Source organism: Saprolegnia diclina (assembly GCF_000281045.1).
Source record: "Saprolegnia diclina VS20 unplaced genomic scaffold supercont1.27, whole genome shotgun sequence".
Taxonomy (NCBI): domain Eukaryota; phylum Oomycota; class Saprolegniomycetes; order Saprolegniales; family Saprolegniaceae; genus Saprolegnia; species Saprolegnia diclina.
The window spans coordinates 312,949-340,036 of NW_008246094.1; the positions used below are offsets into that span (position 1 = coordinate 312,949).

Consider the following 27,088-nt stretch of genomic DNA (forward strand, 5'->3'; position numbering starts at 1 on the left):
AGCGATGAGGGCTGTTGCCTCGATGTCAGTGCTGGGCTATGCCATAACATCCTACTAGCGTACTAGTTCTCTACTACCCTATGAATCAATACAAATTTTGCTCGTATTTCTAGTAGGCTTAGAGAGGGTGCAGTGAGACTCGCTCTGCTGTCGTCTATATTCGCCGTTTGATCACAATTCTACTTATTGGCCAATCACGTTGTAGGAAAGAGGCGAAAAACGACCTTTTTGACCAATCCATGTCGACCAGCGGGGTGCGCTGCCGATTCCAAGGCGATCGGCGGCCAAATGACGTTTGAAAATGGCATTGCCCATACTTGGCACCGTGATAGAGACTCATTTGGAGAGCACGAAACGCTACGTCGCGTCGACGGTGCTGGTGTTTAGCTCGAGAAATCTGCTTTCAAAGATTGGAGCGCACGCTATCTCATGTTTTACGGATATAGTGTGAGCATGTGTGCCATGATTAGTGTGCGCACACGTGCCGTGATTGGCCGATTCAGGAGGCATTTGCGCGAATCACGGCGACACCGTCAAGTGACACCGAATGATCTTCCGCGCAACCCTCGTCCGTCAAAGCTTGCGACGGGAAATGTAGCGTACATCTTCTATGTAAACGATATCTAAAAGCTCATACGTGGACATTGTCAGAGCCTCATGCGCCACGACATCCAAGGGACAGCTTCGACTACTACTGGCGTCGTCCGCGGTCACGCAACACACCGCGCCGTGATTCGCCAAAACTTGGCGGCATATCTACCAATCGTGGTCCTTCGTCGCATTTCCAGCATGGCCCGCAAGATCAACTGGGCCGGCGTCGGGCTCTCGGTCATCACGGGCACGAGCCTCGCCGCCGTGAGCATCATGGCGTACTTTCGCTTTGAGTTTCCCGAGCAATTTGCCGAGGGCAGCGTGCGCCAGTCGCGCCCCGAGGCCTGGACCGACGAAGAGCGCCAGTGGGGCGCCTTTGGCTCGGGCCTCGCCGACGCCATTCCGTCCGCCGTCACCAACGTCTTCCGCTTCGAGAACGTCGCCGAGCGCATCGAGGCGCGCCGCGCCAAGCGTCGTCAAGAGATCCAAGACATCATTAACCAAAAAGATTAGCTTGCGCTCTTTCTACGACTTGACTACCTTGTAGCGCCCAACGACCGCGCCGAGCAGCGGTGTCGGGCTCACTGTCGCATTTTGGAGGTGGCAGATACTGTCGGTGATTGTAAAGCTGGTGCAGGACGGTGCCGAAGCGCATGCATCGCAGCAGGCGTTCAGCTGCCCGAGGAGATCACCCCCTTGCATATTGCGCTTCTCCAGGATGATAGCATCGAAGTTCATGTTGATCATGACGCCATAGCAGTGCGCGTGCAAAGCCATCTTGGCGCCTTCGTAACACGTAGCGTCGGCCAGCACGAGGCGGAGCGGTACGAGCGCAAGGAGCACGAGCGTTGACGTATGCAGCATCGTAGTGCGTGGGTCGATCGAGTGTCGTTTTCTCGCCGTGATGTAAAGGCATCGGTGGCCCCGTCCCATTCTACGCTTTTTCAAGCAGCTAACTCAGGAGACAATAGCAAATAAAACGCCTGGCTCTTCGTTAGCCTTTTGTCAGTGGGTACAAGACGGGCGGCAGCGGTGTGCTCTCGCCGTGCATTTGAAGCACGTGGTTGTTGCCGCGGAGGTCCCAGCCGGCATGCGGTCCGTCCGACGCAGTGGCTTGGTGGTGGGCCTTGATACGCTGCTCGAGCAACGTTGGAACGTGGTTACTGGGCAGCGTCTCGACGCGCGCCACCAGCATCCCGTCGTCATTCGTTGTAAAATAGTCGTCCAGGCGGTTGCCGCCGTCGTCGTCGTCGTCGTCCGGTTGCAGATATGCGGGATCGAGATGGTACTGGAGTCCGTTGCCGTCCATGTGCCGGTACACGGGCTGCTGCGTCTGGAGCGCGTCCAGCACGGCCACGTCGTACTCGACTGCGTCACTTGGTACATTGATAATTTGCGACATGTCGTGCCGCGTCGGGCGCGCGCGCCGCACTGCGTGGGCTTTAGGATTTCGCTGTGGCGGGCGCATGGGCGGCGGCACCGGACTCTTCTTTTTCGGGATCGACTGCAGCCGCCCGCCACCCCCCACGACGCGCGTCGGCAGGCTATTTGGCGCGCGCGGCGATGTCAAGTTGGGCGAGCTATAGTCGTGCTCGGAAATGTCCCGTGTAAAGGACGCGAAGGGCCCAAAATCGTCGCCGAGCTCGCTGCGATCTTCGGGGTTGGAGACGGGCCGGGAGACAGCAAAGGGGCCGATCGCACCCATCGCTATCCGAGCGTGGAGACCAAACTGCGTCTCGTAGTCAGCGACCACGTTCGTCCGCACAAACGGCGCGCGGGCCGGCGCTTTCTCGAGCGACGCTTGCGTGAGCTTTGGAAGGACCGCGCCTTTGGTCCGCGCGATGCTGCGCCGGAGCAAGTGCCCCTGCGCGTACTCGGTCGTTGCGTCGCGACTGTGGTGCGTTAACGAGAAAAAATGGTGGTCGAGCTCCTCGTCCGGGATCAGCGACGTGATGTTGGTGAGGACGCTCTCGGGCGCCGAAAAGTCCATGCCATGCAGCTTGGCGCGCTCTTTGATCGGTGACCGCCGCGGCGGATACGTCTGCACGCTGCCGTCGGCCATGTCTTCGACCGCTTGGACCGCTTCGTCGACGCGAGTCATGAAGCGGACTTTCTCGATGGTGAGGTACCCGCTGGCATCCTCTTCGGCCATACCGCTCTACGAACACATATATAAGAACTCATAGTAGATGTTCCTTTGCGCGACTTGATCGAGCATGAGCTTGAGCGATGCGACGCGGTCGCGCAGGTTGGCGACACGGTGCTTGTACTGGTACAGCTCGAATTCTTGATCCATGATCTTGCGCGTCGTCGCTTGCTCGTACGCGCGGAAGCGCAGCAAGCGCGCTGCAAAGTCCTCGAGCACCAAGAGGCTGCGTTCGGCATGCATCTTGCCAACGCCAATCTCACACTGCGTGCGCTGCTTCTCCTCGAGAATGCGTGCGTCGCGCCGGGCGATCTGCCGCAAGAGCTCGAGTCGCTCGGCCTCGCGCCGCGTAATCTCGTGCCCGAGCTCGACGATGCGGTACTCGCACTGCACTTTGAGCTCATGGCCTTTGAGCGAGTGGCGCCGTTTGGTCGTCGAGAAGGCCGGGTTCTCATGGCGCATGTCCATCAGCGCCTAAACAAAAGTCACTCATTTGGAAGACCAAGGGGCAGAGTGACCATGACGGCGACGACGCTCTTGTGCATAACGTCGGCCGCCGACTTGCTCGGCAGCGACACGTGCTGCACGTCGCCGATCCCAAGCGACGCCTCGAGATGGCCGTTGCCCAAGGCAAACGCGTGCTCGTAGTGACCCTTGAGCTCGACGATGGCCTCGTCAAACGTAACTTCATGCTTTCGAATGCGGTCCATGAGCCCGGCCGTGGATGTGTTGAGCTGCGACATAACCAATTGGCTCGCGTTGGACTCGAGTTGGAGCACGCGCTTCTCTCGCACGAGTGCGTCTCGCTCGACCGTCATGTTGCGAATGATTTTCTCTTGCTGCTCGAGGCGTTGATGGAGGATCTTGACTTCCATGTGATTGGCCTCGATCGTCTACGGTCGCGTGAGTGATTTGTATCAACTTGATACTTGTGCCTTGGAGAGGTCGTTGATCTGGGCTTCGTTCTCGCGGCGCATATACGCCATTTCGCGCATTTGAGACATGGCCACCTTGAGCTCGAGCTCCACTTTGTTGACCGACTCTTTCGCGCCGTCCTCCACAACCTTGCACCGGTCTTTCATCGCGTTAAACCTACACAACCACTGATGGACAACATTGGTCCAACTTGCATACCCAATGGTCATGCGCTCGACGTTGCGCTCCATCTCGGCTATTTGACTCCGGAGCTGGTCGTTGACTTTATCGAGCTGCTGCAGTGACGTCTGGCTCGTCGCGAACGCGCGCTTGGCGAGCTGCAAGTCGTTTTCGACCGACTCGAGCGTCGCGCGGACGTTCCAGAGGTGTTCTTGGCTCTTCTCACGCTCGGCGCGCATCGTCTCAATGTCTTTTTCGAGCTCGACCTTTTTGTTGAGGAGCCTCTCGATGCGGAGCCGGTCGCCTTCGCGCATGTGGTTGTTCTTCTTCTCCATCAAGAGCAGCTGCGCTTGGGCTTCGAGCACCATATAATCGCGCTTTTGCTGCCCCACTTGGAGCGTGAGCGCCGCCACGTCGGCGGTCAGAGACGCGCACGCGCCACGGTCCTTCTCCATGACGTTTTTCAGCGAGAGAACGGTCGCGTCGGCTTCTTCGAGCGCACTTGTCTTGGCCGCGAGGGCAATGGTCGTTGTATGGAGCTCGGCAGAGAGCGACGCAACTCTGGCTTCGAGCTTTTCGTTGCTGAGCGCGAGGACCTCTCGGGCCGCGTGGTGCTTGAGCCGCTCGAGTGAGCCCGCTTTAATCTCGCTCTTGGCAAGGTCGAGTTCGTCCTTGATCGCTTGGTTGGCGGCTTGGAGCTCGCGCATGCGGTCGGCCGCGCGCGTCTTGTGTTCGTCGACTTTGGCCTTGTAATCGTCGACGTTTTGGAGCTACATGTCTCATAGTCTTCTGGATCACCGAGACTAAGCCTACTTCGTGAAGATAGCCCGTCAACTCGACTTGGAGATTGGACTTTTCGGCCAATGCGATGTGCAGCGACTGGCTCGTGTTCGCGAGCTCCTCGCGTGTCGCGGCAACGGTGTTTTCGAGCTCGAGAATCTCAAGGTTGGCAAGGCGCACGAGGTCGTCGGACGCCGCCGTGGCCTCTCGCGCCGCTTGCACCTGTCCGAGAACATGACTTTTGTATCCACGATGAGAGAGTCGAGTACCTCGTCTCGCAAGGCGGCAATGGTCGCGTCCCGACTGCTCACTTCCGCGACACGCTCGGCCACGATTGCTCGCTCGGCGTGCGTCTCTGCCTACACTTTTGTTTCAATGTACCACGTCGGAAAGAAAGGACAAACTTGGGCCGTGACAATGGCCGCTTGCAATGTCGACGTCTGGAGCTCGTACTCGCGGATCGCATTCTGCTTCCAGACCGCGGTCGCGTGGTTGAACTTGAGCATCGCCATTTCGTACCGTCCGTCTTCGCACTTTTCCAGCAAGTGTAGAAACGTGAGCCAAATGTTGGCCGCAATGTGCGACTCGGCGTACGCCGGGCAGTGCCGGCCAATCTCGTGAATGAGCGTGTGAAAGCCGCTCGAATAGACGAAAAGACCGCGGAATATACGGTCCACGATCGCCTTGGGCATGCCGAGCCGGAGCAGCGAGCCCGAGTCGATGCCCGCGCCTTCGAGTGGGCTTTTGTCGGGCGCGGAAAATATCGTTTGAATGTCGTTGTACTCGAGTTTGCTCTGGTACAATAGCGCTTGCTTCTTTGCATCGCTAGTTGCGTCTTCGGCCACGTACGAGCCCGAGAGCGGGATCAACTGGATAGCACCGCGTAAGAGGTGGGCGTTGACCCACGCCTCGACGGCGCCCGGGTCGTGCGTCTTGACGGCTTCGTCTTCGAGGTGCTCGGTGGGCGCAAAGAGCGGCACGTCGCCAAGACTGTGGGGCAACGTCGGAGCGCCCTGCCGCTTTGCAAACATGGACTGCGACTCCTTCTTCATGCGAATGATCTCGAGCTCTGCGGGGGGAATCGCCCCCCACTTGGTATCTGCATAATCCATGTGAGCTAACCGAAAAACGAGAAGCGCCATGTACCAAACTGAAGGATGCTGCGCGTCGAGGCCTCGGGGATGACCCGCAGCCGCGGCTCTATGACGCGCCGATAGCATCGCGGTGCATTCGTCATCGCCACGTACCTCGTGGCTCCATCGCCCCGCCTTTCCGTGCCGTTATCTGTACAAGAAACGCTTATAGACGCGCTTATCGACTAACTTGGGCACTAGTAGAGTCTCTTTGACACCGATGACGGCGGCTTGGGGCTACTGCGCGCTGGCGCCAACGGCGTCTTGGGCTTGACGCGCCGCTTGGGCTTGGGCGGCGTCATGGTGGCATGTGGTGGCGCCGGGTGCAGCGGTGCCTGGTGCAGTCGCTGCAGTAAGCGGTCTTGGAGCGACCGAATGTCATCGTGAATGCTCTTCGTGTGCACGTCGAGGGCCGCCAACTCTGTATCGAGCGCAACTTCTTGGTTGCTTCGACTCAGCATCGGCGGCATCGCGATCGTGGCCTGGACGTCTTGAAGAAGCGACGTCACTTTGGTCGCCTCGCTGCTGCGGAGGCTCTCGACTTGGGATGAGAGCGCGGCGACGTGCGCATTCTTTTCGTGGAGGAGCTTGAGCAGCTCGGCGTTGCGGGCTTCGACAGCCACGCGCTGCTGGTCACTCGCATACGCGGCGTCGCGCGCGTGCAGGAGCTCGCGCTCGGCATCTTCTTCGCGCGTGTGGATGTCGCGGCACGTCTGCGCAAGGCGCCGTTCGTACTCGTGGCAGCGCACGGCCGCGTCCTGCCGCTCGGCGCGCTCGGTCGCGAGAAGGTGCTCATTGGACTGCGCCGCGGCTTCAGTTGTCGCCAGCTGGTCCTCGAGTGCTGCGGTATGTCGCGCTTGCTGCGCTAGCTGTTCAACTTGGCGGCGCGCCAGGTCTTTTTCGCGCTCGAGCTGCGTCGAGGTCGCCAAGAGCTCGTGTTTAACGTCCAGCAGCATGCGCTGGAGCCGCTCGACGTCTTGCACGTGGACCTGCACGGCCGCGTCCATCTCGGCGCGGTCGCGGGCGTGGGCTTGTGCCTGGAGTCGCAAAAGTGTCTCATTCTCTTCCACTTGCCCTTGGGTGGTGGCCACCTCACCACGCAGAGTTGCGATCGCAGCGTCCTTCTCCGCACACAGCGTATACGCGTCGGCGACAGCCGCGTCTTTGGTCGCTAGCTTGGTTTCTAGCGACGCTATCTGTGCTTGGAGTGCTTCATTAGTCGAGCGAAGCGTGCTCACAGTGTCGGCGGCCGCGTCCTGTGCGTCTTGCGCGTCGCGCGTCATGTCTTCGAGAGCGACCATTTGCGCACTGCGCATCATGGCGTGCCGGAGAACCCAGTGCGACCAGCACCTCGTTCGTAGACGCCCATGCGACTGATATGCAAGCAGCGCCAACAGTCGTTTCGTGCGGCCTTGCAGGCTTGCCCACCGCCGCCACCTACGTCGTTGTCGTCATCTTACTCGGTGCCATACGTGGTAAGCAACCGGTGCCAAAGGCTTGCGGCCGTCCACAGCTGCATGCGCGCTTCCAGCTTGAGCAGGTTCTTGTCGCGGCGTCGCATCTCACGCGCGAGAAAGACGGCGTGGCGGAGCCCGAAAAACACCTTGCGGAGCTGCGCCTGCTTGTGCGCGCGTCGGTGGCGCAGGTGCAGCACAGCTTCTGCGCCCCAGACCCGCCACACCTTGCGCAACCATTTGGTGCTATAGTGTTTGTATGCCTTGAGATACCCAAGGACATATTTTCTCCGCCTTGTCTTGTAGAGCACCCAGCAGCGCCACGTTCGCTTCATACAGTGTGTCGTCGCATGGCGAAGTGCAATCTGCGACCCGCGGCTTGCATCGCGCGCGCCTGCACTCGTGGCTGCCCAGTGCGCGACGATTTTCCGAAGGCAGAAGCGATTGGCCTTGCAACGCCGCTGTCCCGCCGCCAGTGCATTGGCATGGCACCGCTACGTCGTCCATCATTGTCCAGCAGCAACGTCGGCGCAGCGTACCTGCCAGAGGCGCCAGTGCGCCTGCCGCCGCATGCTCTTGGCCATCGTGATTGCGCGCTGCAGCTGCCGCCACGCACCAAAGGTCACCGCTCGCGTGCGTTGCGCTCGACGGGAGAGCAACGAGCGCTCGATGTCAATCCGCGGGCGCCTTTGGCTTTGGGCAAAAAGGTGCAACTGGTGGAAATTCTTGTAGAGCACGAGCCGGTCGCGGCTGCGCTGGAGGGACCGGCGGTGGCGACGCTGTAAAAAGTGCCCCCGCGCGACGTGGCGCCATGCGCCGAAACATGCCCGGACGCACTGCCGTTCGGCCTGGAGACGGGACGCGGCTTGCGCGCGCCGCACGAATGCCCGTTGAGTTGCCAGCGTTTGCCAGCTTTGAAAGAGACGGCGCACACGACCGTTAGCGCGACGAGTCGACGCAAATTTTGTGATGGCGCTAAACCGACCAATGTTGGCCCAGCGCTCAAAGCAAGCAGCTGCGACACGCGAAAGGTGCTGCTGCGCGTAGCGTGCTGCACGTCGCTGCGTCGCCGCATGCGTCTGCCACGCTGCAAAGGCGCGCTGGGCACGGACCGCGACGGAGCGAGCTGTGAGCGCATCCGCGCGCTGTCGACGTCGACACCATTGGTGCCAGCCTTGCAGCAGCCGCTGAAGTTTAGTCTGCCAGAGACGCGATGTTTTGTGTGTTGGCGACGCGATGGAGGGGGCGATAGAATGCCGGTAGTGCGTCGGATACAAGCGCGGTGCGGGTGTCATGTCGGCCAAGAACATTGTCGTCCGCGGCGCCGGGGGGCTGCCGTATTCACTCTCTCTATATACCGACTCGCGAGGGTGCCACGGGTCGATGGCCACTGGAGGCGGTGGCGGCGTCGCAGCACGACCGTAGCTGCACTTACTGACCTTACTAGGAGGTAGGTGGGCCGTGCGGGCGCTCGACGCAGTGCTTGTCCTTCGGAGACCAGCATCCGGACCGTCGTCGTCGTCTGAGAGGCGGCTCGCTGCATATGGATGCAGGTTGCTTCGGGTGTTGATGGGAATCCCACTGCGGTCTGCCAAAGGCTTGGCTCGTCTCGTCGGTGGAACGGACGGTGTCTCGGGCGAGCGCTCGCATTCGTTCGAGTCTTCAACGCTTGCATCGTCGACGGGAGGTTCTAACTGCGATAAGCATCCGTGGGACATCACGGTCGTAGAGGGCGCGGTTGCCGAAGCCGTGTTCGTGTAGGGTGATGATGTCCTCGCGGTTCCTTGCGTTGCCGATGGCATCAAGGAAGGACTGGCGTTCGAAGCGCACACAACGGCATTTGGGCGAGCGCTCGCTGCCTCCTCGGCCAAATGGCTCAACTTTATACCGAATGGCGCTGCGCGAGGCCGAGTGGATGCCGCAACTGTTTCTTCCGGCAATAAGATCGCAGGTCGCTGCAATGGTTCGCTGGGCGCCGCCATGTCGCGCAGCCGCCGAATCTGATGCTCGTACTCGAGTAGTTGGATCTCCAGCGCACGCTCGCGCTCCTGGCTCTGCGTCCGTGCGTCGCGCTCGTGCAGCGACTGTTCCATGAGCTGCATCTGAAGCCGCAGCACAGCCTCGCGGTCTTCGAGTTGGTCGTCGTCGACGTGGTCGCTTGCTTTGGCCGGCATTTTCAATCGATGACGCCGCGTGGGGCTGAGCTGGCGCTGGGCTTTCACCTGCGCGATCGAGTCGAGGTGCCGAAACTCAAATTTGTTGACGGCTTCGCTCAGCGTCATGTCGGTAAAGTCGCCGCAGCGCGCGCCGGACGGCGGCAACCGGCGCCGCGATCGCTTCCACTCGTCGTCGCCCAGCATACCGTCCTCGAGCCCGTCTTGGCGATGTCCCTTTGCCGAGGGTGCAGCTGCAAGACGCTCCGAGTCGGAGTGGACGACACGCGTGGTGTCTGCCGTACGGGTGGGACGAAGCGTCGGCGCCCGCACGAGCAGCGACTTGATGGCGTCCATGAGGTCGCGCCGGTTGCGCTCACAGAGGCCTCGGAGCTTGGCGATCGTGTTTTGCTGGACGGCGAGGACGCTCGCATACGCATCTTCCCACGACGGTGCGGCCGGCGTCGCCAGCGATTTCAGCTTCTCCTTGGCCGCGGGCCCGAGCTTTTGCAGTAGCAATTTAGCTTTTCGAAGCGGGTACTGCTGGAGCTTCTCGTAGGCGCGGACCACCATGCGCTCTAATTGGCCCTCGGTCGTCGCGTCGTGCGCCGCCGGTGCGTCGTGGCTCCAGAGCCGGAGGAGCAGGTCGACGTTGACGGCCATCGACTCGAGCGGTGGCAGCGACGACGAGCCATAGACGACCAAGTAAAACTCCTTGTGCAACGCAATGCGCTGGACGAGCCACTCGAGGCGTGTGATGGCGCCGTGGTTCTCGGCCAAAAGCTGCCGCAGCGACGCGTCCTGGGCGATCAGAAAAGAAGAGACCTGGCGCTCTTTAGTCGATATATCGAGCGTGTCGAGCACCGAGAGCGTCGGGAGCAGCTGCAGCACGCGCGGACGGTAGTTGGGCGACTCGCAAATCGGGTTGCCGACGAGGTACAGCGTCTTGAGATGCGGCGACGAGATATGCGCGAGCTCGTCAAAGCGCGCAATGGCGTTGCTCCCAAGCGAGAGCATCTTGAGGTGGCCAAACTGCTCGAGGCCGGCGAGCGACGCCAGGTTGTTCTGGCTCAGGTACACGCACGTGGTCGTGCGCGCGACGGACGCCACGACGGGCCCGATGACGTCGATGGCCTTGTTGACCATATTGAGTTTGGTGCCATCGACGACGCGCATGCCATGGGCCTTGAGCACGTCCATGAGGCTCGTGCCCCGGCATCCCTTGCGCCGCTTCGACTCCATCGGCGCGATGGCACTGACATACTTGTATGGTATTATTATTATTATTATTCAACAGCTATAGTAGAACCGAGATAACAATGATTGTAGCTATTGTATGCTGCTCATGGACGCTTTTTAAATGGGACGAAAGATCGCGCGCGTCAAGCGACCGGTCGGCGATCGCAAGCAGCGCCGACAGTGCGGCAGCATTGCGCTGCCAACGGCGATAGGAGCTCGCGCAGAGGGTAGGTACCACCAACGATGCGTTTTGTCATTGCTACTACCATGACGCTTTCGCCTAACTCGGGCTACGACCTCTAGCCATGCACGCCATGGGCGTACAGGTGCGACGGTCGGCGGAGCTGTCGGTGGCATACTTGGCGACGACGAGAGGCGCTACGAAAGTTACATGCTCGTGTGGTGATCCAGCAGTCGTCGTCGTCAACGGCGGTGATGCCACGAGGGCTTTCAACGAAGAAGGGCGGTCGATGGTGTTGTCGCCTTGGAGTATGCCAAGCGAGCTCAGCAGCCCGAGCTGGCGCTGGATCATCGCCATGTCCACGACCATGCCATCCTCGCTAAAGCCCAGGCCTCTCCAAGATCGCGTCAATGTCGGCACGGGATTGGCTATATTTTCACATTATATAGCCAATCAAATGATTGGTTGGCTGAGACGTGAAAATGCATGGCTCTCCGCGTGCGCCCGGATGTCTCGGGCGGCGGTCGCCATTTTCAAAAAAAAATTCGTCGATGAGATTTCGACAGATTCTAGTAGACTATGAAGCGGGGAGTTGAATGCTGCAGCTATCGTGCTCGAAATCGCTCGGCATCCTGCTTAAATCGCCCAAAGTTCTTAGGATAGGGCTAGGTCTACGATATGATTGGTGGATACAAAATACGACAACCGGAATCCTTGCCATGACCACGCACGCACTGGCCAAGAGACACCAAGCACAGGCCTAACACGATCGCACCCTCGCCAGCACCAAAATGTACGCGTCTCGAAGAGGTCTTAGTAAGGCATCGCATGGTGGCGGTGGCGGGCGCCAAGTCCAGATGAATGGCATTGTTGCACTGCGCCTGGTAGGCACAGTTTTCAGCAGCACGGAACACGAGCATACCACCAAGTCGTTCCAGTCAGATTGCCCACAGTCCGTTGGCGTCGTACAAGCTTCTGCATTGCATAACCATTGGTGTATGTAGGTTGGTATCTCGACCATGTTATCCTGTCGATGGCACCATGCATGGTGCGTAAAAGTTGCGTGCGCCCAGCCGTCGGCGTCGGATGCTGCCACGTGTGCGGTGGTTGCGGCGTATTTTTAATAAAATAAAACGACGATTAGTTTTCGATTGTCTCGCTCCGACCATGTCGTCGCCCGAAGCCTGGTACAATGGCCTGCCGCAGGTCACGCGCTTCTACCTCACGACGTGCTTTGCGGCCACGTGCTTGACGCAGTTCGGTATGCTGAACCCGCGCTCCATCTACCTCGACCTGGAGCTCGTCGTCTACAAGTTCCATATCTGGCGCCTCGTCACGTGCTTTTGCTACGTCGGCAAGTTCAGCTTCCACTTCCTCGTTTGCCTCCTCTTGCTGTACGCCATCGCACAGAGCCTCGTCGCTCATGTCTCTGTAGCGGTCAGTATGGCAGCCGCCTCGAGGCCGACCCGTTCGTCGCCGGCGGCGGACCCACGGCCGACTTTGCGTTCATGATGCTCTGCGGCGCGTCCGTGCTCTGGGTACGATGGCCGCGCAGCAGCGACGAGGGCTTATGCGCGCTAGGTGGTGGGCGCTCTCATGGGCTACATCTTCCTCGGCGAGCCCATGATCTTTATGATCCTGTACATGTGGAGCCGCAAGAACCCGACGCAACTGGTGTCGTTTTGGGGCTTCAAGTTTGAAGCGCTCTATTTCCCGTGGGCGATGATCGCGTTCACGCTCCTCACTGGCAACGACCCACTGCCGCAGCTCGCGGGTCTCTTTGCTGGTCACGTCTACTACTTCTTCCTCGAGATCCTGCCCAACACAAAGGGCATCACGCTTCTCAAGACGCCCCAGATCTTGTACTACCAATATATTTGTGATAGAAAGTCTGACCTCTTTCCTTAGGATCAACTGCTTTCCGTCCACGGCGCGTCCCGTGTACGGTGCGCCGCCGGCCCAGCAGCGCGCGGGCGCCGAGGCGACGGGGCCCTCGCGCTACAACTGGGGCTCGGGCCGCACCCTCGGCTCCGACTAGGCCCAAGTGTGTTCTGCCCACGAAATTGCATATGAGTTGACGCTTGAATCGTTGTTGCTGTATTGAGCTCTGCGCTTTGACATTGCACTATATGCCCGAGGCGGACCCTGGAGATGCGTCAAGCCCGACTTGCCCCATCGCATCTCCCTTACAAACTCACTCTCGATTCCCACAGGCTGCATGATGGGATGCTATGTACAGGAACAAGCTAGTTCAACTGTGCCTTGGTGACACAGAAATCGACTGTTTATCTCTAAACTCTATATCTACACTATCGATCTCGGATCTAACCGAAGAGACCGCCGACTACGTCGTCGCTGTCCGTGTCACTCGCGGTGGCTTCGGCCGACTCTTGCGCATCGGCGGCGCGCTCGTTGAGCTCGAGGGTTGTCGCCACGTCAACGAACGGACGCCATTGCGGGTGGGCGCTGGCGAGAGCGGCGATCCGCTCCTTCGGGCCAGAGACCAAGCAGCACGTGTTGAGCCAGTTGGGCCACAGCCGCATTTCGTCGTACGGCACAAAGCTCGGCACGGGTGCCGCGAGCGTCGCCCAGCCCACTTTGCTCAAGAAGGCCGTCATGTCGGCGTCGTGTTCGTCTTTCCGGAAGAGGTGAGCGTGAAGGAAGAGTCCGTTCGCATTGTTCACGAGCGCAAGGACCGTCGAGAGGAGCGCGTCGAGGTTCGTCTTGTAGTACATGAGCTCGCACCCGATGACAATGTCAAAGTCGCCGACCGTCGACGGCCCAGGCCCCCACAGCAGCTGACGCGCGGACGCGTTCAATGCAGGCTTGGCCGTCTGCACCGTGTGTTGCACGTTGCGTTGCGCGAGAGCGACCGCGCGCGCGTCGCCGTCCGTCACGAGAAGCTTCTTGACGGACGCCGTGACGGCAGTGACCGACCCCACCGCGCCGGTGCCGCACCCGAGCTAGCCATTGTGTGAGTGGGCAGACAGAGAGAGCCGTTGGTAGTACGTACTTCGACGAGGCGTGCGTCATGCAAGAGGGCGCGGCAGGGTGTCGACCCGAGGAAGCGTGCGAGGACGTGGGCGCCGGCGTAGACGCGGAGGCCCGTCGCGTCCTGGTTGGTCGAGTTGGCGCCAAGGCAGAGCTGGTTGAACTGGGCTTGGCGGTACTGATACATGGGAAACGTTCCGGTCGCACCAAAGTCGACGTCTTCGAGCGCAACGAGCGGGTCCATGCTTCGGCTTGCGTCCTAGGCGTGCAAAGGGAATCTGGATCTAAATTTGATGGCCCAGAAAGCGGTCGCGGGTGTCGCCCCGTGGAAAATGTGAAAAATCACGTTGAGCTCAAGGGCAAGGCGCTCTGGCGTGTGCAAGCCTGCAAGCCTCCGTGTTCCGATACCTGCTCCCATACGACTCATACAGCAAGGCAAGGTATACCTTGCAGTGCTTCAACTCGCCTGCGCTTTGAAGGCCGCGCTTCCGGCCTCGGCGCCGGCGACCATCACATCATCTTGGCATGCGACAACCCCGGTGATTTCTCGGTGATTTTGCAGCCACGATTCGCTCGAGCCATTTTAATGTTAGGGCTGTGACGATTATCCGGAAATCGCGCGCTTCGTCGCCTGCGAGCTGCAAATATTTCGGCATCGAGCGCTGCGCTTGACGTACCTTGGTGTGATCTACTAAGTTAGGGTGTGCAATGTAGTCTACATATACCTCAGCTGCTTGGCCTCTTGTTGCGACTCGGCATTGACCACCGAATAAAAATTTAGAGATCAAGCGTCGCCAGAGCCAATCAGCGCGTACTTCAACCACGGCTTTTCTACCAAAAACACACGCGTGTGTTTTTTACAAGCAAAGTGTGAAATGGGTGTGAAAAAGACCCCGGGGCACGGGGCGAAAGAGCGTATGGACCCCGGGGCATGAAAGCCGATTATTTGGTTGCTGGTGTTCGAATTCATCATCTCATTTGAGCGGACGACGAGCAGCAGCATGCCCCACCCGCGCTTCCCGAAGATCGACATCCAAGAGCTCCGCGACGACTTTATTAAGTTCGAGCTCAGCGAGACGGATACGAGCGTCGCCAACTCGATCCGGCGCGTCATGATCGCCGAGGTCCCGACGCTTGCGATCGACCTCGTGAGCATTGAGATCAACACGAGCGTCATCACGGACGAGTTCCTTGCGCACCGCCTGGGCATGATCCCGCTGGCCTTTGATGGCGGCCTCGAGGGCTTCAAGAAGCGCTTTGTCTACTCGGCCGACTGCGACTGTGACGAGCACTGCCCGCACTGCAGCGTCGAGCTCGAGCTGGACGTGCGCGCCGAGTCGGGCATGCAGACCGTGACGTCGCAGTCGCTGCGGTCGCTCGACCCGTACGTGCACCCGGTGCACTTTAGCTCGGAAGAGGAACTCAACAACACACAAGACTCGGGTGTCATCATCGCCAAGCTCGGCCCGGGCCAGCGCTTGAAATTGAACGCGCTCGCCAAGCTCGTACGGCGCGCAGGCGTGATGGACATGGCGCGCTCATCTCGACAATTAGGGTATCGGCAAGGAGCACGCCAAGTGGTCGCCAGTCGCTGTCGCCACGTACATGTTCGAGCCCATCATTACGCTCAACCAGAGTACGCAGTGCCATCGTGCGCGCTTGAGGCTTATAGGGTGTGCATTGTAGAGGTCCTCAGCACTTACACGAACGAGCAGCGCGTCGAGCTCTACAAGTCGTGCCCGACGCGTGTCTTCGAGATCGACGATACGTACGACCAGGTAGGCCATCCATGCATGTAGCAGCACTCGGAACGAACTTACGAACTTCACCATGTTCCCTAGATCCAAGTCGAAGATCACATGCGTTGCATGTACTGCGACGAGTGCGTCAAGCTTGCGGAGAGCTACTTGGAGAACCCGGAAGACGACGCGGCCGTGACGGTGACCATGACGCCCGACAAGTTTATCTTCTCTGTCGAGGCAAGACCAGGTTCCTCCTCATTTCTTCTCATGACCAGTGCCACGATAGACAACGGGCCAGCTCAAGCCGGAAGAGGTCGTCATTTGCGCGCTCGATATCATCAAGGACAAGCTCTCGTCACTGAAGCACCAGTGCCTCGAGCTCTCGCAGGACGAAGGCATGACCAGTCACCAAGCGCCCATGACGCCGTTCGGCTAGATGCAATCTCGTGCCACTCCATATATTCTTCTTTTGGCTACATGTCGCGTTTCGTCGGCACCGCGCGCGGGTCGATGACATTCCAGTCGAGCATCGACGCGGTGAGCACCTACAGAGCTGCATGACGAGTGTCGATGGCGGTGCAACGTACCGGTGGCTGTGTGCGTGACGGCTCGGCATACGTTGGCAATACGTGGTCCATGAGCGTCGCGTCATTGGTCGACACCCGGGGCGTCGCCATCATTTGCTGCTGACGCAGCCTACAATACCACGTCATCTCGAGACTTCAGATAAGAACAGTCCGCCGACGTACGCTTGCAGCTCGGACTCGAGCGCGGTACACGAACCGAGCTCTGGGTGCTCACTGAGCGCAACGAGGTTGCCAAGCATGTCGGACACGTGCAAGTCGGCGAGCACCATGCCCTGGGAGACGCAGAGGTAGAGCACATTGTGCTCAAGCATTTGGGTCGCGCGCTCAAAGCCAAGGCTGCCGTCAGGGTACAACGTGTGGCAGCCCGCGCCTTCGTCGCTCGTTTCGCGGCCGATCGTCGACATGGATCCGTTGTGCACCATTGGGTACGGGTACACGAGCGGGCTCAAGTACTTGGGGAGCACGAGGAGGAGGTGGATGACGCGGCCGAGGCCGGCAGCGACCACGTCCGGCGGGAGACCCTCGTAGCGCCCCGAGATGGGCAGCGGAAGGTGCATGATCGTGCGAAAAAAGGGCGATTTGTCGGCAGGAATGACCTTGACAAGCTGCAGCAGCTGTAGCACCTTGGTACGCCGCACGGCCACGAGGTTCTACACGGCAAAGCGTCAACATGTCCAAGAATGTGGAAGGAGAACCTGCTCGTTCCAGCGGGAGACGCGGTGGAGACCCTGCATGATAAAGTCCATGTCGGTTCCGGTCGCGTCGGCGGGCATTGTCTCGGCAAGCCGCGCTTTGGTGTGCGCCAGGAGATCGCGGCGCTTCCCCATCATGTGCAGCATCTTCGCGAGCTTGATGCGCTCTAAGGACGTTGTTGACATGCATGGGTTGCTGTAGCGAATGCAATACCAATGTCAAGCGCGCCTTTGAGCGTGAGGAGCGCGGCCTCGTCACGCGCCTCGTCCTGCGCCAGCATGTCGTCGTCGTCGTCGGGCTCGCCAGGCGCGTCGTCCTTGAGCGACGACGCAGCCTTCTCGCGGAGCACAGCGACGTCGGCCCGTAGCGCCGTCAGCATCGTGCGCTTCTGCTGGATCGTGCTCGACGCGCAGTTGGCGCAGAGCAGGTAGACCTGGTCCTGGGACTTGGCGCAGCCGCCGCACTGCATATCTTGTTTTCTGGCATCTTGCCGTGTTGATCACAAAAATACCGTACATTTCGTTAAAAATACCGTCAAGATGGAGCAAAGAATGCACGCCATCCTTCTGAGGTGCCGATTGGCTACGTATACACCAATCGGGTCGCGACCGAGCTCGCTTGTTAAGTGCGATCTGTGGATTTAGAATTATACTACCTTCTATATGTCACGTACCTATTGGAGACAAGTCGCACTTGACAGATCGTATAAATGACGGTTTTGGCGCGCTTCCCGGTCGGATCGGAACGAATTGCCTTTTCACAGTGCGTACGGGACCACCTTGCTCTGGTACAGGACAACCACTCTTTATTACAACGCATTTGCTTGAAAGCATCAACAGATCTAGTGATGGTAAACTGTCCTCCAGCTTTTACGCCGTGTCATTTTTCTAGAAATCGAACCACGCAACGCAGGCCGAGAGGCGGCGTCTTATACAACTACTGCTCGGGCCTCGTCACAGCGCACGCTGTGTACCTTATGAAGCCGGCGTCAACGGATCTAGTGATAGTAAGCTCTCCTCCAGCTTTTACGCCTGCGTTCAATAGTTCAGCTCGCAACAATTTGTTTTTAGGAGCTCTTTAACGACAAGTTTTTCATTCGAAACCTTTCGTTTTGCATGGCAGACGATCGAAACACGCTCGTTTGGTACCGGTATTTGATATTTCTCTGGCAGCTATTCCAAATCCAATAGTGTAGGCCGGTGCCTGCCGTGGTCGTCGCTTGTACCCTTTGCCGACATGCTCAACCACAACAACCACGCCACCATGTATGCGTACGAGAACAAGACGCTCGAGTGGCACTCGTCCATCGGGTACAAGCGCGGCAACCAAGTCTTCAGCCGATACGGCCGGCGCCCCAACCGTACAACATCAATGCTATCTCGTACACATTTCATAGCTTGCACTAGACCAACTGTTGCTCCACTACGGTTTTGCGCTGCGTGAAAACGCTGTGGACTATATCACCTGCACCTCGCGGTGTCGTACCCGAGTGCCTTGTCCAAGACGGAGCACCGCGCGGTCCTCAGCAAGACGCACCGTATGCCGTTCAAGACCAACTTCCGTCTTACGCACGACACGTCCGTTGCGTCACTGCTAGCGTATATATATATTTGATTATTGTTGTTAGAAAGATTTGACCGACCGTGTCGTCACGGGCCTCACCCGCGGCCACAAGCGTCGTAGGGCGACGACAGAAGAGCCAGACGAGCCCCCGCGCCGCTGCCTGCGCAGCCACGGCCCGGCGAGCGAATGAAGAAGGAGATTGCTAGTCTCTATTAGTACACACAGACTTCGCATACGTACTAGTAACTATGAAGATAACGCGAAACACGTTCATATATATATTATTGTTGGCTCCACTACTCCAATCGACTTGCTTATGTTTGACGCTTGCGCTTGGTCGCGAGCAAGCGCGTGAGCAGCGCCCGCGCCGTTACCGTCACGTCAGTCGCGTTGAGATGACCAATCCCAATAGCCAACGCCCCGTCAACCACGTTGCCAGATTGCAGCAGTGCAGTCGTGGGTGGCCTCGCGTGCAAAGTAAATGTCACCAAACATAGAGAAGTTGCGTGCACTTGGCATGTTGGACTATCTTATAATGCAATTGCACGCAACTTTAACGTCACGATCCTTCTTACTATTCGACTCGAGCTGCATTCCTCGTAGGCAAACTGGCGCGGTGCTAGGAGGTGTGCTGCTGTACGCATCATGATGGTTTCACAATGGCTGTTGGTGCAGCTACATTTGGATTCACCAGCAACCTTGCCCCGTAGTGCTTGTTGAGGCTGAAGCGCGGTTGTTCTACACGCCTTGACCACACGAGCCGTGGTCAATAAGACATGGACCCAAGCAGCAGGCGAGGCTCTATCGTAAATATACGCCCTAGGGACTTTGGTGAATGTGTGATCTACGTCTACGAGGCGAGGCAAGGGAGAGGTTTGTCCGCACGAGCGTGTCGAGAAGTTATGAAACTCCAGCGATGGTCTTGGTCCGTTTCGCCTCGCGTTGAAACACCGTCGAGCGTCGACACTTGTCAATTTGCCAACCATGCACCGTATTGCGATCGTCCTTAGTGCGCTCGTACCCATCGTCTTGGCTTCTGGCGAAGGAGGCGAGCGCGGCTATGGCGGCTACGGCGGCTACAGTGGCTACGGCGGCTACGGCTCCAACGCGTGCTCGCAACTAACCGACTGCGTCGTCAAACCGTGCTACATCGTCAAGTGTCTCTACGGCTCGTGCGTCTACGACAAGCAGCCGTATGGCACCAAATGTCCGGGCAAGGGCGACTTGAACAATGGCTCTTGCGACGACGACGCCAACGACTTTTGCGACGACAGCGGACAGTGCAATGACGCCTTCAAGCCCGCTACGCACGTGTGCCGCCCCGCCGCCAACGTCTGCGACGTGCCCGAGCTGTGCGATGGCAGCTGCAGCTTTTGTCCGACCGACCAATTTGCCGCCAAGAAGACGGTCTGCTCGTCCATTGGCGCGTCGTCGGGTGGCCTCTGCGATAGCGTCGACTATTGCGATGGGCGAGGCCGCTGCGTCGATGGCTTTCGGCCTGCTGGTAGTGTCTGCCGCGCCGCCGTCGATGTGTGCGATGTGCCCGAAACGTGCTCTGGCAAAACCGGTGCATGCCCCGCCAACAAGTTTGCAGCACAGACCACCGTGTGCACTGCGATTGGCAAGTCATCCGGAGGTCTCTGCGACTGCGTTGACTACTGCAACGGCAGGGGCAAGTGTATCGACAGCTTCAAGCCCACGGGTACTGTCTGCCGGGCCGCGACCGATGTGTGCGACGTGGCCGAAACGTGCTCGGGTGCGAGTGGCGTCTGCCCCGCCGACGCCTTTGCACCAAAGACGACTGCCTGTACGTCGCTTGGCAAGTCGACGGGCGGCGACTGTGACGATGTCGACTACTGCAACGGCAATGGCAAGTGCGTCGATGGCTTCAAGCCTAAGGGTAGTGTGTGCCGCGCCGCCGCGAATGTCTGTGATGTCGCCGAGACCTGCAATGGCTCCAACGGCAACTGTCCCAGCAATGCATTCGCGCCCAAGACCACCGTGTGCACGAGTATTGGCAAATCCACGGGTGGGCTCTGTGATGGCGTCGACTACTGCGACGGGGACGGCTGCTGCATCGATGGCTTCCGCGCCGCTGGTGGCGTTTGTCGCGCGGCCGTCAACGTTTGCGATAAGGCCGAGACGTGCTCTGGCAAGAGCGGCGCCTGCCCGTCTGACAGCTTTGCCAAGAAAGGTACCGACTGCTCGTCAATTGGCCTCTCGTCCGGCCGTCTTTGCAACGAGAAGGACACGTGCGACGGCCGCGGCTGCTGCGTCGAGACATACAAGCCCGCGGGTACCGTCTGCCGGCCCGCGGCGTCCGAATGCGATGTGCCCGAGGTGTGCCCGGGCAACTCAGGCGTATGCCCCAAGAACGCTTTTGCGCCGTCGACCAAGGCGTGCAACGGCAAGTCCACCGGCGGCGCGTGTGACGGCGACGACACGTGCGACGGCAACGGCGCCTGCGTCGACAAGTACCTCGACGCACACTCGTTGTGCTACCATAAGCAGGGCGTCTGCGACGGCAACGTCTTTTGCGACGGAACGTCCGCCGTGTGCCCGGTCCCAAAGGCCTACACGCTCCTCACCGCGCAAGCGTTGCGCAGTTGTGCGACCTCCGTGTCAAGATTCACGTCGACGTCGCTCGCGTCACTGTACGAAGCGAGCGTGACGCGATATGGCGTGGTGTTGCTCGTGTCGTGTCTGTGTGTCTCTGCGCTTGCTGTGTTTGTGGCCAGAAAGGCCCGCGTGTCCGAAGACGACGCGTTTGCCTACTACCTCGAGACGTAGGCAACTTCAACCTGAAATATACCGTGTTTTTCCAGGAAATCGGTAGAAAAAGCCGTGAAAATACCGAATGTTTTCGATTTTTTCTGCGGCGGAGCATTCGAAAAGCACACTCGACGAAGCGATGGCTGGCCGACGCATCCAAACCCCGAAGCGCACGCAGCCGACGAAGGGCGCGCCCCGCGGCAAGGGCATCCCCAAGACGTCGGACCTCATCGGCGTCGCCTCCGTGCCCCTCTCGGAGCGCTTCACGCAGCTGCATTCGGCGCCAGCACAGACAGCGCCCAAGAAGAAGAAGAAGGCGGCCGTGGTCGTCGGCGCGGCCCAGAAGGCGAAGCGCCAGAATGCTGTGAACGCCCGCCGCGGCATTGCGCCGGCGCCGCTCGCTAAGCAGCAGCTCAAGGCCAAGCAGACGGCTGCGTTGGCCAAGCCGTCGCTGAGCCGCACCAAGGGCGGCGTCAAGATCAACAACCTGCGTGGCGGCAAGCGCCAGGGGCCTGTGAAGCGCCTCGCCAAGCCCGCCCCCGTCAAGAAGGAAGAAGACCTCGATATGGACATGGACACGTACTGGTTTCAGGCAGGAAAAGGCCCGGACCCGAAGCAGAAGCGCCTCGACGACCAAATGGACCAGTACTGGGCGAGCAAGCCCGTCGAAGTCGCGCCCTAGTCGCTTTTTTATGTGTACTTGGGCCATGTATATGAATGCGCTTGTTTGTTTTGCGATATCTCCTTGCTTGGTTCTACCGACGCCAAGCTTGTGGTGGAATCAACGGCAGTCCCATTCCTCTTCTTAATCGTACAAGGCAGGATCGACGTGCATGCCATCAAGCTTCTTTTTCCACGTCGTCCACTCGACCGCGGTCGCCAGCGGCTGAATGACGTCCATGGCGTCTTTGGCAATCTGCTTGTAGCCCTACGAGTGCGGTATGAGCCTCCTCTGTCGCCGTGCTCGCCCGTACGCTCGAGTTGAAGTGAATGCCGTCAAACGCCTTGGCTTCGGGGCGGCGCACCATCGGAATCGCAAGGTCGGGGGCGCACATGACGGGTAGCTCGTCATGCTGCGTGCTACAAGTCAGGGTGACGCGTCGTTCCGACAATGGAACGTCGTACTCGACGCAAAAGTCGCGCAGGAGCTTGTTGGTCGCGGTATGCTTGACGTTAATCGCCTTGATGTCCGAGTGGCAGAGTGTGCCGACGGCGACGCGCTTCCCCTTCTTCGTCAATGCGTCGCAGATACTCTTGATGTTGCGCAGCGTCACCTCTGGCTCAATGGGCGGTGATCGTCTAATGTATGTTCATGAGTTTCGACAGTCTAGCGTCGTTTGGCGGTACTGGGCGTCCATGGAGCCAACGACGACGAGTACAATGTCGGCGTCGCGGTATTCCTTCTTGGAGAAGACCGTTTGAAAGTACTAGAGGCGTGTGAGGTCTTGGGCGCGCACCTACGATTGTGTTTACCTTGGTGTCGGCCATGGGCGTCCACTGGGACGAGTCGGTGTCGACAATGCCCCGGTTGATGACCTGCCAGTTGTGGCGGATCTACACACTATGTGAGCCAAGGCGGCTATGCGCACTGCTTGCCTTGGCTTCTTGGGCCATTGCGGCGTGGAGGTACTTGGCGAGGCCACCAGGCGAGTCAAAGTTGATGTAGTCGCCATACCCAGCTGCAAAGCCGTCGCCGATGATGACGATCTTGTGGCGGTACTCGCTGGTGGGCAGGATCGCGCGAGGTGGCTGCTGGATCCAGCGGCAGAGCCGCAGCCAGAGCCATGCACAGTACGAGCGCACGATCACGTAGAGGTACAGGACGATGGCTTGCATGGTCGATCGGTCGACGGGGTGGTCGAGAAGATCCCCAAAATCCAACTGCTCGGAATCCAGTCTGCGGCACACGCGATTCCAGAATTTCTGCGGCATAATATTAAATTCGGAGTACGGGCCCATGATCTCTCTATTTGTATTAAACATTTGTTTCTAGTATTATAATACGCAATCCTCCAGTCCAGCGTTACGCACGCACACTATTTCCATTGCATACTATTATGGGAGAAGATTTCGAACCATCGTCCGATCCTCTTGACTGCTACACTGCTGCGATGGACCCCATGCTGCACACATGAGACTTTCAACGCGCGTGCATGTAATGCGACTGGCACTGCTGTGGCCATTCGCCATTGTTTCACGCTTGCTTTCCGACTCTGCTGAAAGGACAGCCTTCAGCAGCAGCTGCGCCGAGCTTAGTGTGTCTGTTCAATCCTGCTCTCAGACTATGCTCATGCCTGGTGCTAAACTGAATTCGAGCGGCCGCAGCATGCGTACCTGCACTCGGCGCCTTCTGCATGACCACCGAGGTATCGAGGCTGTGGATCCACGGGAGTACACTATTTCCGGGACGTTGGATCGCGGGGTTTGGCTGGCGACGTTTGATTGGTGCAAATGCGCATGAAACGCGGTCGTGGATTGGCCGAGAGGTAAAAAAGAAGAGGCCCGCAGGATCGCCGTGTATAGTTTTTTGCGCAAGTGACTGCAGCGACGACGACGACCATGTCGGGCAGCCACCTCTCCAAGGACTTTTTCGAGCTCGTCAAGAGCATCGGCGAGAGCAAGTCCAAGCAGGAGGAAGATCGCATCATCGTGCAGGAGGTCGCGCAGCTCAAGCGCAAGATGTCGGAGCTCAGCGTGGCCTCCAACTCGAACCAGCTCCAGGCCAACAAGAAGAAGCAGAAGGAGTTCCTGATCCGCCTCATGTACGTCGAGATGCTGGGCCACGACGCGAGCTTTGGCTACATCAAGGCTGTCGAGATGACGGCCGCGACCAACTTGATCCAGAAGCGGGTGGGGTACCTCACGTGCTCGCTGACGCTGTCGCCGGCCCACGAGTTTCGCTTCATGATCATCAACCAGCTCCAGCGCGACTTGCAGTCACCCAACCACCTCGAGGTCTGCTCGGCACTCATGGCCGTGTGCAAGCTCGTGACGGTCGAGATGATCCCTGCGGTCCAGCCCATGATCATGGAGGCGCTGCGCCACGAGATTGAACTGGTCCGGAAGAAGGCTGTCATGGCGCTCCACCGCTTCCACCAGCTCAACCCGGACAGCGTTGCCGACATGGGCGACACGCTCCGACGGACGCTCTGCGACCGCGACCCGAGCGTCATGGGTGCTGCGCTCTGCCTCCTCCACGACGTGGCCGTGGTCAACCCCGCCGCGTACAAGGACCTCGTGCCGTCGTACGTGAGCATCCTCAAGCAGATCACGGAGCACCGTCTCCCGCGCGAGTTTGACTACCACCGCATTCCCGCGCCGTGGATCCAGATTCGTCTCCTCAAGATCCTCGCGCTCCTCGGGCAGGCCGACCAAACGACGAGCGAGGGCATGTACGAAGTACTCCACGACGTCATGCGCCGCGCCGACACGGGCATCAACGTCGGGTACGCGATCATCTACGAGTGCGTGCGCACGGTCACGACCATTTACCCGAACTCGACGTTGCTGGATGCGGCCGCGGCCAGCATCTCGCGCTTCATCTCGAGCGACAACCATAACCTCAAGTACCTCGGCGTCACGGGCCTCGCCGCAATCGTCAAGGACCACCCGCGGTAACGAGTATCTCTTCCGCGTTGCATCGAGCGCTCATTGTGTGTGCTTCTAGGTACGCGGCCGCCCATCAGATGGCGGTCATCGACTGCTTGGAAGACCCGGACGAGACGCTGAAGCGCAAGACGCTCGACTTGCTGTACCGCATGACCAACCCGGTGAACGTCGAATTCATTGTCGCCAAGCTCACGAGCTTCTTGCGCGAAGCGACCGACGTGTTTCTCCGGACGGAGCTCGTGTCTCGCATCACGCAGTGCGCCGAGCGCTACGCGCCCAACAATGCGTGGTACATCCAGACCATGACCGACGTCTTTGAGCTCGGTGGCGAGCTCGTCAAGGTCGAGGTCGCGCACAACCTCATGCGCCTCATCGCGGAAGGCAGCGGCGACGACGAGGAGCAGGACATGGAGCTGCGCCGCGACGCGGTCGACACGTATCTGGAGCTTCTCGAACGGCCCGTGCTGCCCGACATTCTCGTGTGCACGATGGCGTGGGTCCTTGGCGAGTACGGGTACCTCTCGGAGGCAATGGACCTCGACGAGATTGCCGAGCGCCTCTGTGAGCTCGTGGACCGGCCGTTCGAAAACGAAGACGTCACGCGGGGGTACATCGTGACGGCCGTGACCAAGCTCACGGCGCAGATGCACGGCCGCGAGATTGACGCAGCGCGCGCCATGATGGAGAAGTACAAGACGAGTCGCAGCATCGACTTGCAGCAGCGCTGCCTCGAGTACCTCGCGATGCACGCGCACCCGGCGCTCATGGCGACTACGTATCCCGTCGACGCGTCGTGCGAAGACCTCGAGGTCGACAGCACGCTGAGCTTTCTCCAAGCATTTGTCGACCAAGCGCTCGCCCAAGGCGCGCCGCGCTACGACCCGCCCCACGACGACGAAGAAGAGGCGTACAGTCGCCACAACGAGTCGCGCCTCAACTTTACCGCGTATGAAAAGCCGGATTTGCCGTACGCTGGCCACAAACTGCCGCCCAACGACCCGGCCGCGATGCTCGGTGGGTACGGAGGCGCGGCCGCGCCAGCGCCATGGGGTGGCACCCCGAACGCGACCGACGCTGGCGGCTTTAACGCGCGCAAACCGTCGGTCAAGAACGTGTGGGGTCCGTCAGGCATGAATGCACCGGCCGCGCCCGAGCCGACGCCGGCGCCGTATGGTGGCCAGCCCAACAACCCGTATTACAACAACAACAACCAAGGCCACCACCACCAAAGCCAGTATGGACAGTCGCCGGCGCCGGCGTACTCACCCGACCACAGCACGCACTACAACGAGAGCGACGAGGACCAGGAGCCCGACGAGCCTGTGATTGACAAGCGCGCCGAAATGGCCAACGCGCTTTTTGGCGGACTTCCGGGCGCGGGGGTCCCTCTTCCGGCGGCCAAGCGGACGAGCACCAACCGCGGCACGCTCTCGCGCAAGAGCACGGTCAAGGGTGCGTCGGCGGTCTCGGCACCGCCCAAGCGGAGATCGACCAAGCCCGAGCAGCCAGTGCAACCGCAGCCATCGTACCAAGCGGCACCGGCGCCCGTGCATATGGACCTTCTTGACATGTCGTTTGATGCACCGGCCGCACCGTCGTACGCGCCGCAGACCAGTGCGCCGATGCTCGACCCGTTTGCGAGCGCGCCGGCGCCGGCACCCGTCGCGGATCCGTTCCAAATGGGTGGCCTCGGAAGCAGCCTTCCGTCGGCGACGCCAGTGTTTCAGTACAATGGCCGCCCGCTCGAGCCGTGGCAGATCACGACGCCCGAGTTTGGCGGCCGCTGGGGCTCGTGCCCGGCCGAGATCAAGACCAAGGTGAGCCCGAGCTCGATTGTGACTCTCGACGACTTTTGCGCGCGCCTCCGCCAGTTTGACATCAACGCGGTCGAATCCATTGCCCAGAGTACGCCAAAGTCTTTGCACGAGTCGGTTTCTGATGGTTTGTGTGTAGCGAACGAAGTCATTGCGGCCGGCCGACTCTTGAGCTCGGATGTGGTGTGTCTCATCCACTGCAAGGTGCGATCGGGCGGGTTGGACCTCACCGTGCGGACGCCCGATATGGCCTTTACGAACGCACTCAGCGGCTTTCTGGGCCACGTCCTGCAGTAGACCGGTCTGGGATGGACAACAAGGATGACGTACATAAGGGTCGACCTGTTCGTACTTTACTTTTTTGTTGTGCTAGTCGATCCAGAGTACACATATGTCGTGAATGTACTCTAGTAAAGACTCTAGTTCAACTTGTAGTGAATGCGGTGGCATGTCCGATGAGCTGCCGTCCCAGTTTGTATCAAGTTTTCAACAAGCCTGCCCGTCGTCGCCGTAACCGGTTGGGGGTGGCGATGGATCGCAAGGAT

The 27,088-nt window shown here is 59.6% G+C and overlaps 13 protein-coding genes across 13 annotated transcripts; 7 read left to right on the top strand and 6 right to left on the bottom strand.

Annotated features, from left to right (window-relative positions):
- The first annotated feature begins 598 nt into the window (after positions 1 to 598).
- On the top strand, positions 599 to 1,105 carry SDRG_08784 (hypothetical protein). The gene has a single exon (XM_008614681.1). It carries the CDS (start codon positions 658 to 660, stop codon positions 1,102 to 1,104), a length of 447 nt encoding a protein of 148 aa, XP_008612903.1. The 5' UTR covers positions 599 to 657; the 3' UTR covers position 1,105.
- Positions 1,106 to 1,116: 11 nt separating this feature from the next.
- On the bottom strand, positions 1,117 to 1,518 carry SDRG_08785 (hypothetical protein; the record flags this gene model as incomplete). The annotated part of the gene is made up of 1 exon (XM_008614682.1): positions 1,117 to 1,518. Exon 1 carries the CDS (start codon positions 1,453 to 1,455, stop codon positions 1,117 to 1,119), a length of 339 nt encoding a protein of 112 aa, XP_008612904.1. The 5' UTR covers positions 1,456 to 1,518.
- A 41-nt stretch (positions 1,519 to 1,559) lies between these two features.
- Positions 1,560 to 5,893, bottom strand: SDRG_08786 (hypothetical protein). Its single transcript, XM_008614683.1, has 10 exons — positions 5,860 to 5,893; positions 5,759 to 5,812; positions 5,017 to 5,711; positions 4,882 to 4,971; positions 4,646 to 4,834; positions 3,872 to 4,602; positions 3,673 to 3,829; positions 3,256 to 3,630; positions 2,798 to 3,211; positions 1,560 to 2,749 (listed from the first exon to the last, which is right to left on the bottom strand). The coding sequence occupies exons 1-10, from the start codon at positions 5,870 to 5,872 to the stop codon at positions 1,586 to 1,588; spliced, it is 3,882 nt and encodes a 1,293-aa protein (XP_008612905.1). The 5' UTR covers positions 5,873 to 5,893; the 3' UTR covers positions 1,560 to 1,585.
- On the bottom strand, positions 5,894 to 10,607 carry SDRG_08787 (hypothetical protein). Its single transcript, XM_008614684.1, has 3 exons — positions 7,739 to 10,607; positions 7,230 to 7,693; positions 5,894 to 7,182 (listed from the first exon to the last, which is right to left on the bottom strand). The coding sequence occupies exons 1-3, from the start codon at positions 10,592 to 10,594 to the stop codon at positions 5,943 to 5,945; spliced, it is 4,560 nt and encodes a 1,519-aa protein (XP_008612906.1). The 5' UTR covers positions 10,595 to 10,607; the 3' UTR covers positions 5,894 to 5,942.
- A 1,310-nt stretch (positions 10,608 to 11,917) lies between these two features.
- SDRG_08788 (hypothetical protein) lies at positions 11,918 to 13,094 on the top strand. The gene is made up of 4 exons (XM_008614685.1): positions 11,918 to 12,166; positions 12,208 to 12,310; positions 12,354 to 12,634; positions 12,681 to 13,094. The coding sequence occupies exons 1-4, from the start codon at positions 11,940 to 11,942 to the stop codon at positions 12,808 to 12,810; spliced, it is 741 nt and encodes a 246-aa protein (XP_008612907.1). The 5' UTR covers positions 11,918 to 11,939; the 3' UTR covers positions 12,811 to 13,094.
- SDRG_08789 (hypothetical protein) lies at positions 13,008 to 14,054 on the bottom strand. Its single transcript, XM_008614686.1, has 2 exons — positions 13,786 to 14,054; positions 13,008 to 13,735 (listed from the first exon to the last, which is right to left on the bottom strand). Exons 1-2 carry the CDS (start codon positions 14,005 to 14,007, stop codon positions 13,097 to 13,099), a joined length of 861 nt encoding a protein of 286 aa, XP_008612908.1. The 5' UTR covers positions 14,008 to 14,054; the 3' UTR covers positions 13,008 to 13,096.
- A 657-nt stretch (positions 14,055 to 14,711) lies between these two features.
- Positions 14,712 to 15,983, top strand: SDRG_08790 (RNA polymerase Rpb3/Rpb11 dimerization domain-containing protein). Its single transcript, XM_008614687.1, has 5 exons — positions 14,712 to 15,268; positions 15,318 to 15,399; positions 15,450 to 15,541; positions 15,605 to 15,742; positions 15,792 to 15,983. The coding sequence occupies exons 1-5, from the start codon at positions 14,765 to 14,767 to the stop codon at positions 15,939 to 15,941; spliced, it is 966 nt and encodes a 321-aa protein (XP_008612909.1). The 5' UTR covers positions 14,712 to 14,764; the 3' UTR covers positions 15,942 to 15,983.
- Positions 15,979 to 17,254, bottom strand: SDRG_08791 (hypothetical protein; the record flags this gene model as incomplete). The annotated part of the gene is made up of 5 exons (XM_008614688.1): positions 15,979 to 16,050; positions 16,093 to 16,201; positions 16,255 to 16,742; positions 16,788 to 16,951; positions 16,999 to 17,254. The coding sequence occupies 5 exons, from the start codon at positions 17,252 to 17,254 to the stop codon at positions 15,979 to 15,981; spliced, it is 1,089 nt and encodes a 362-aa protein (XP_008612910.1).
- A 767-nt stretch (positions 17,255 to 18,021) lies between these two features.
- On the top strand, positions 18,022 to 18,538 carry SDRG_08792 (hypothetical protein; the record flags this gene model as incomplete). Its single annotated transcript, XM_008614689.1, has 4 exons — positions 18,022 to 18,145; positions 18,192 to 18,235; positions 18,289 to 18,366; positions 18,413 to 18,538. 4 exons carry the CDS (start codon positions 18,022 to 18,024, stop codon positions 18,536 to 18,538), a joined length of 372 nt encoding a protein of 123 aa, XP_008612911.1.
- Positions 18,539 to 19,324: 786 nt separating this feature from the next.
- SDRG_08793 (hypothetical protein) lies at positions 19,325 to 21,196 on the top strand. The gene has a single exon (XM_008614690.1). The coding sequence runs from the start codon at positions 19,333 to 19,335 to the stop codon at positions 21,136 to 21,138; it is 1,806 nt and encodes a 601-aa protein (XP_008612912.1). The 5' UTR covers positions 19,325 to 19,332; the 3' UTR covers positions 21,139 to 21,196.
- Positions 21,197 to 21,226: 30 nt separating this feature from the next.
- SDRG_08794 (hypothetical protein) lies at positions 21,227 to 21,860 on the top strand. The gene has a single exon (XM_008614691.1). It carries the CDS (start codon positions 21,260 to 21,262, stop codon positions 21,800 to 21,802), a length of 543 nt encoding a protein of 180 aa, XP_008612913.1. The 5' UTR covers positions 21,227 to 21,259; the 3' UTR covers positions 21,803 to 21,860.
- SDRG_08795 (hypothetical protein) lies at positions 21,812 to 23,031 on the bottom strand. The gene is made up of 6 exons (XM_008614692.1): positions 22,717 to 23,031; positions 22,594 to 22,674; positions 22,468 to 22,547; positions 22,246 to 22,419; positions 22,095 to 22,200; positions 21,812 to 22,048 (listed from the first exon to the last, which is right to left on the bottom strand). Exons 1-6 carry the CDS (start codon positions 22,954 to 22,956, stop codon positions 21,926 to 21,928), a joined length of 804 nt encoding a protein of 267 aa, XP_008612914.1. The 5' UTR covers positions 22,957 to 23,031; the 3' UTR covers positions 21,812 to 21,925.
- Positions 23,032 to 23,620: 589 nt separating this feature from the next.
- SDRG_08796 (hypothetical protein) lies at positions 23,621 to 27,042 on the top strand. The gene is made up of 3 exons (XM_008614693.1): positions 23,621 to 24,734; positions 24,788 to 26,634; positions 26,683 to 27,042. The coding sequence occupies exons 1-3, from the start codon at positions 23,680 to 23,682 to the stop codon at positions 26,838 to 26,840; spliced, it is 3,060 nt and encodes a 1,019-aa protein (XP_008612915.1). The 5' UTR covers positions 23,621 to 23,679; the 3' UTR covers positions 26,841 to 27,042.
- Positions 27,043 to 27,088: the final 46 nt, after the last annotated feature.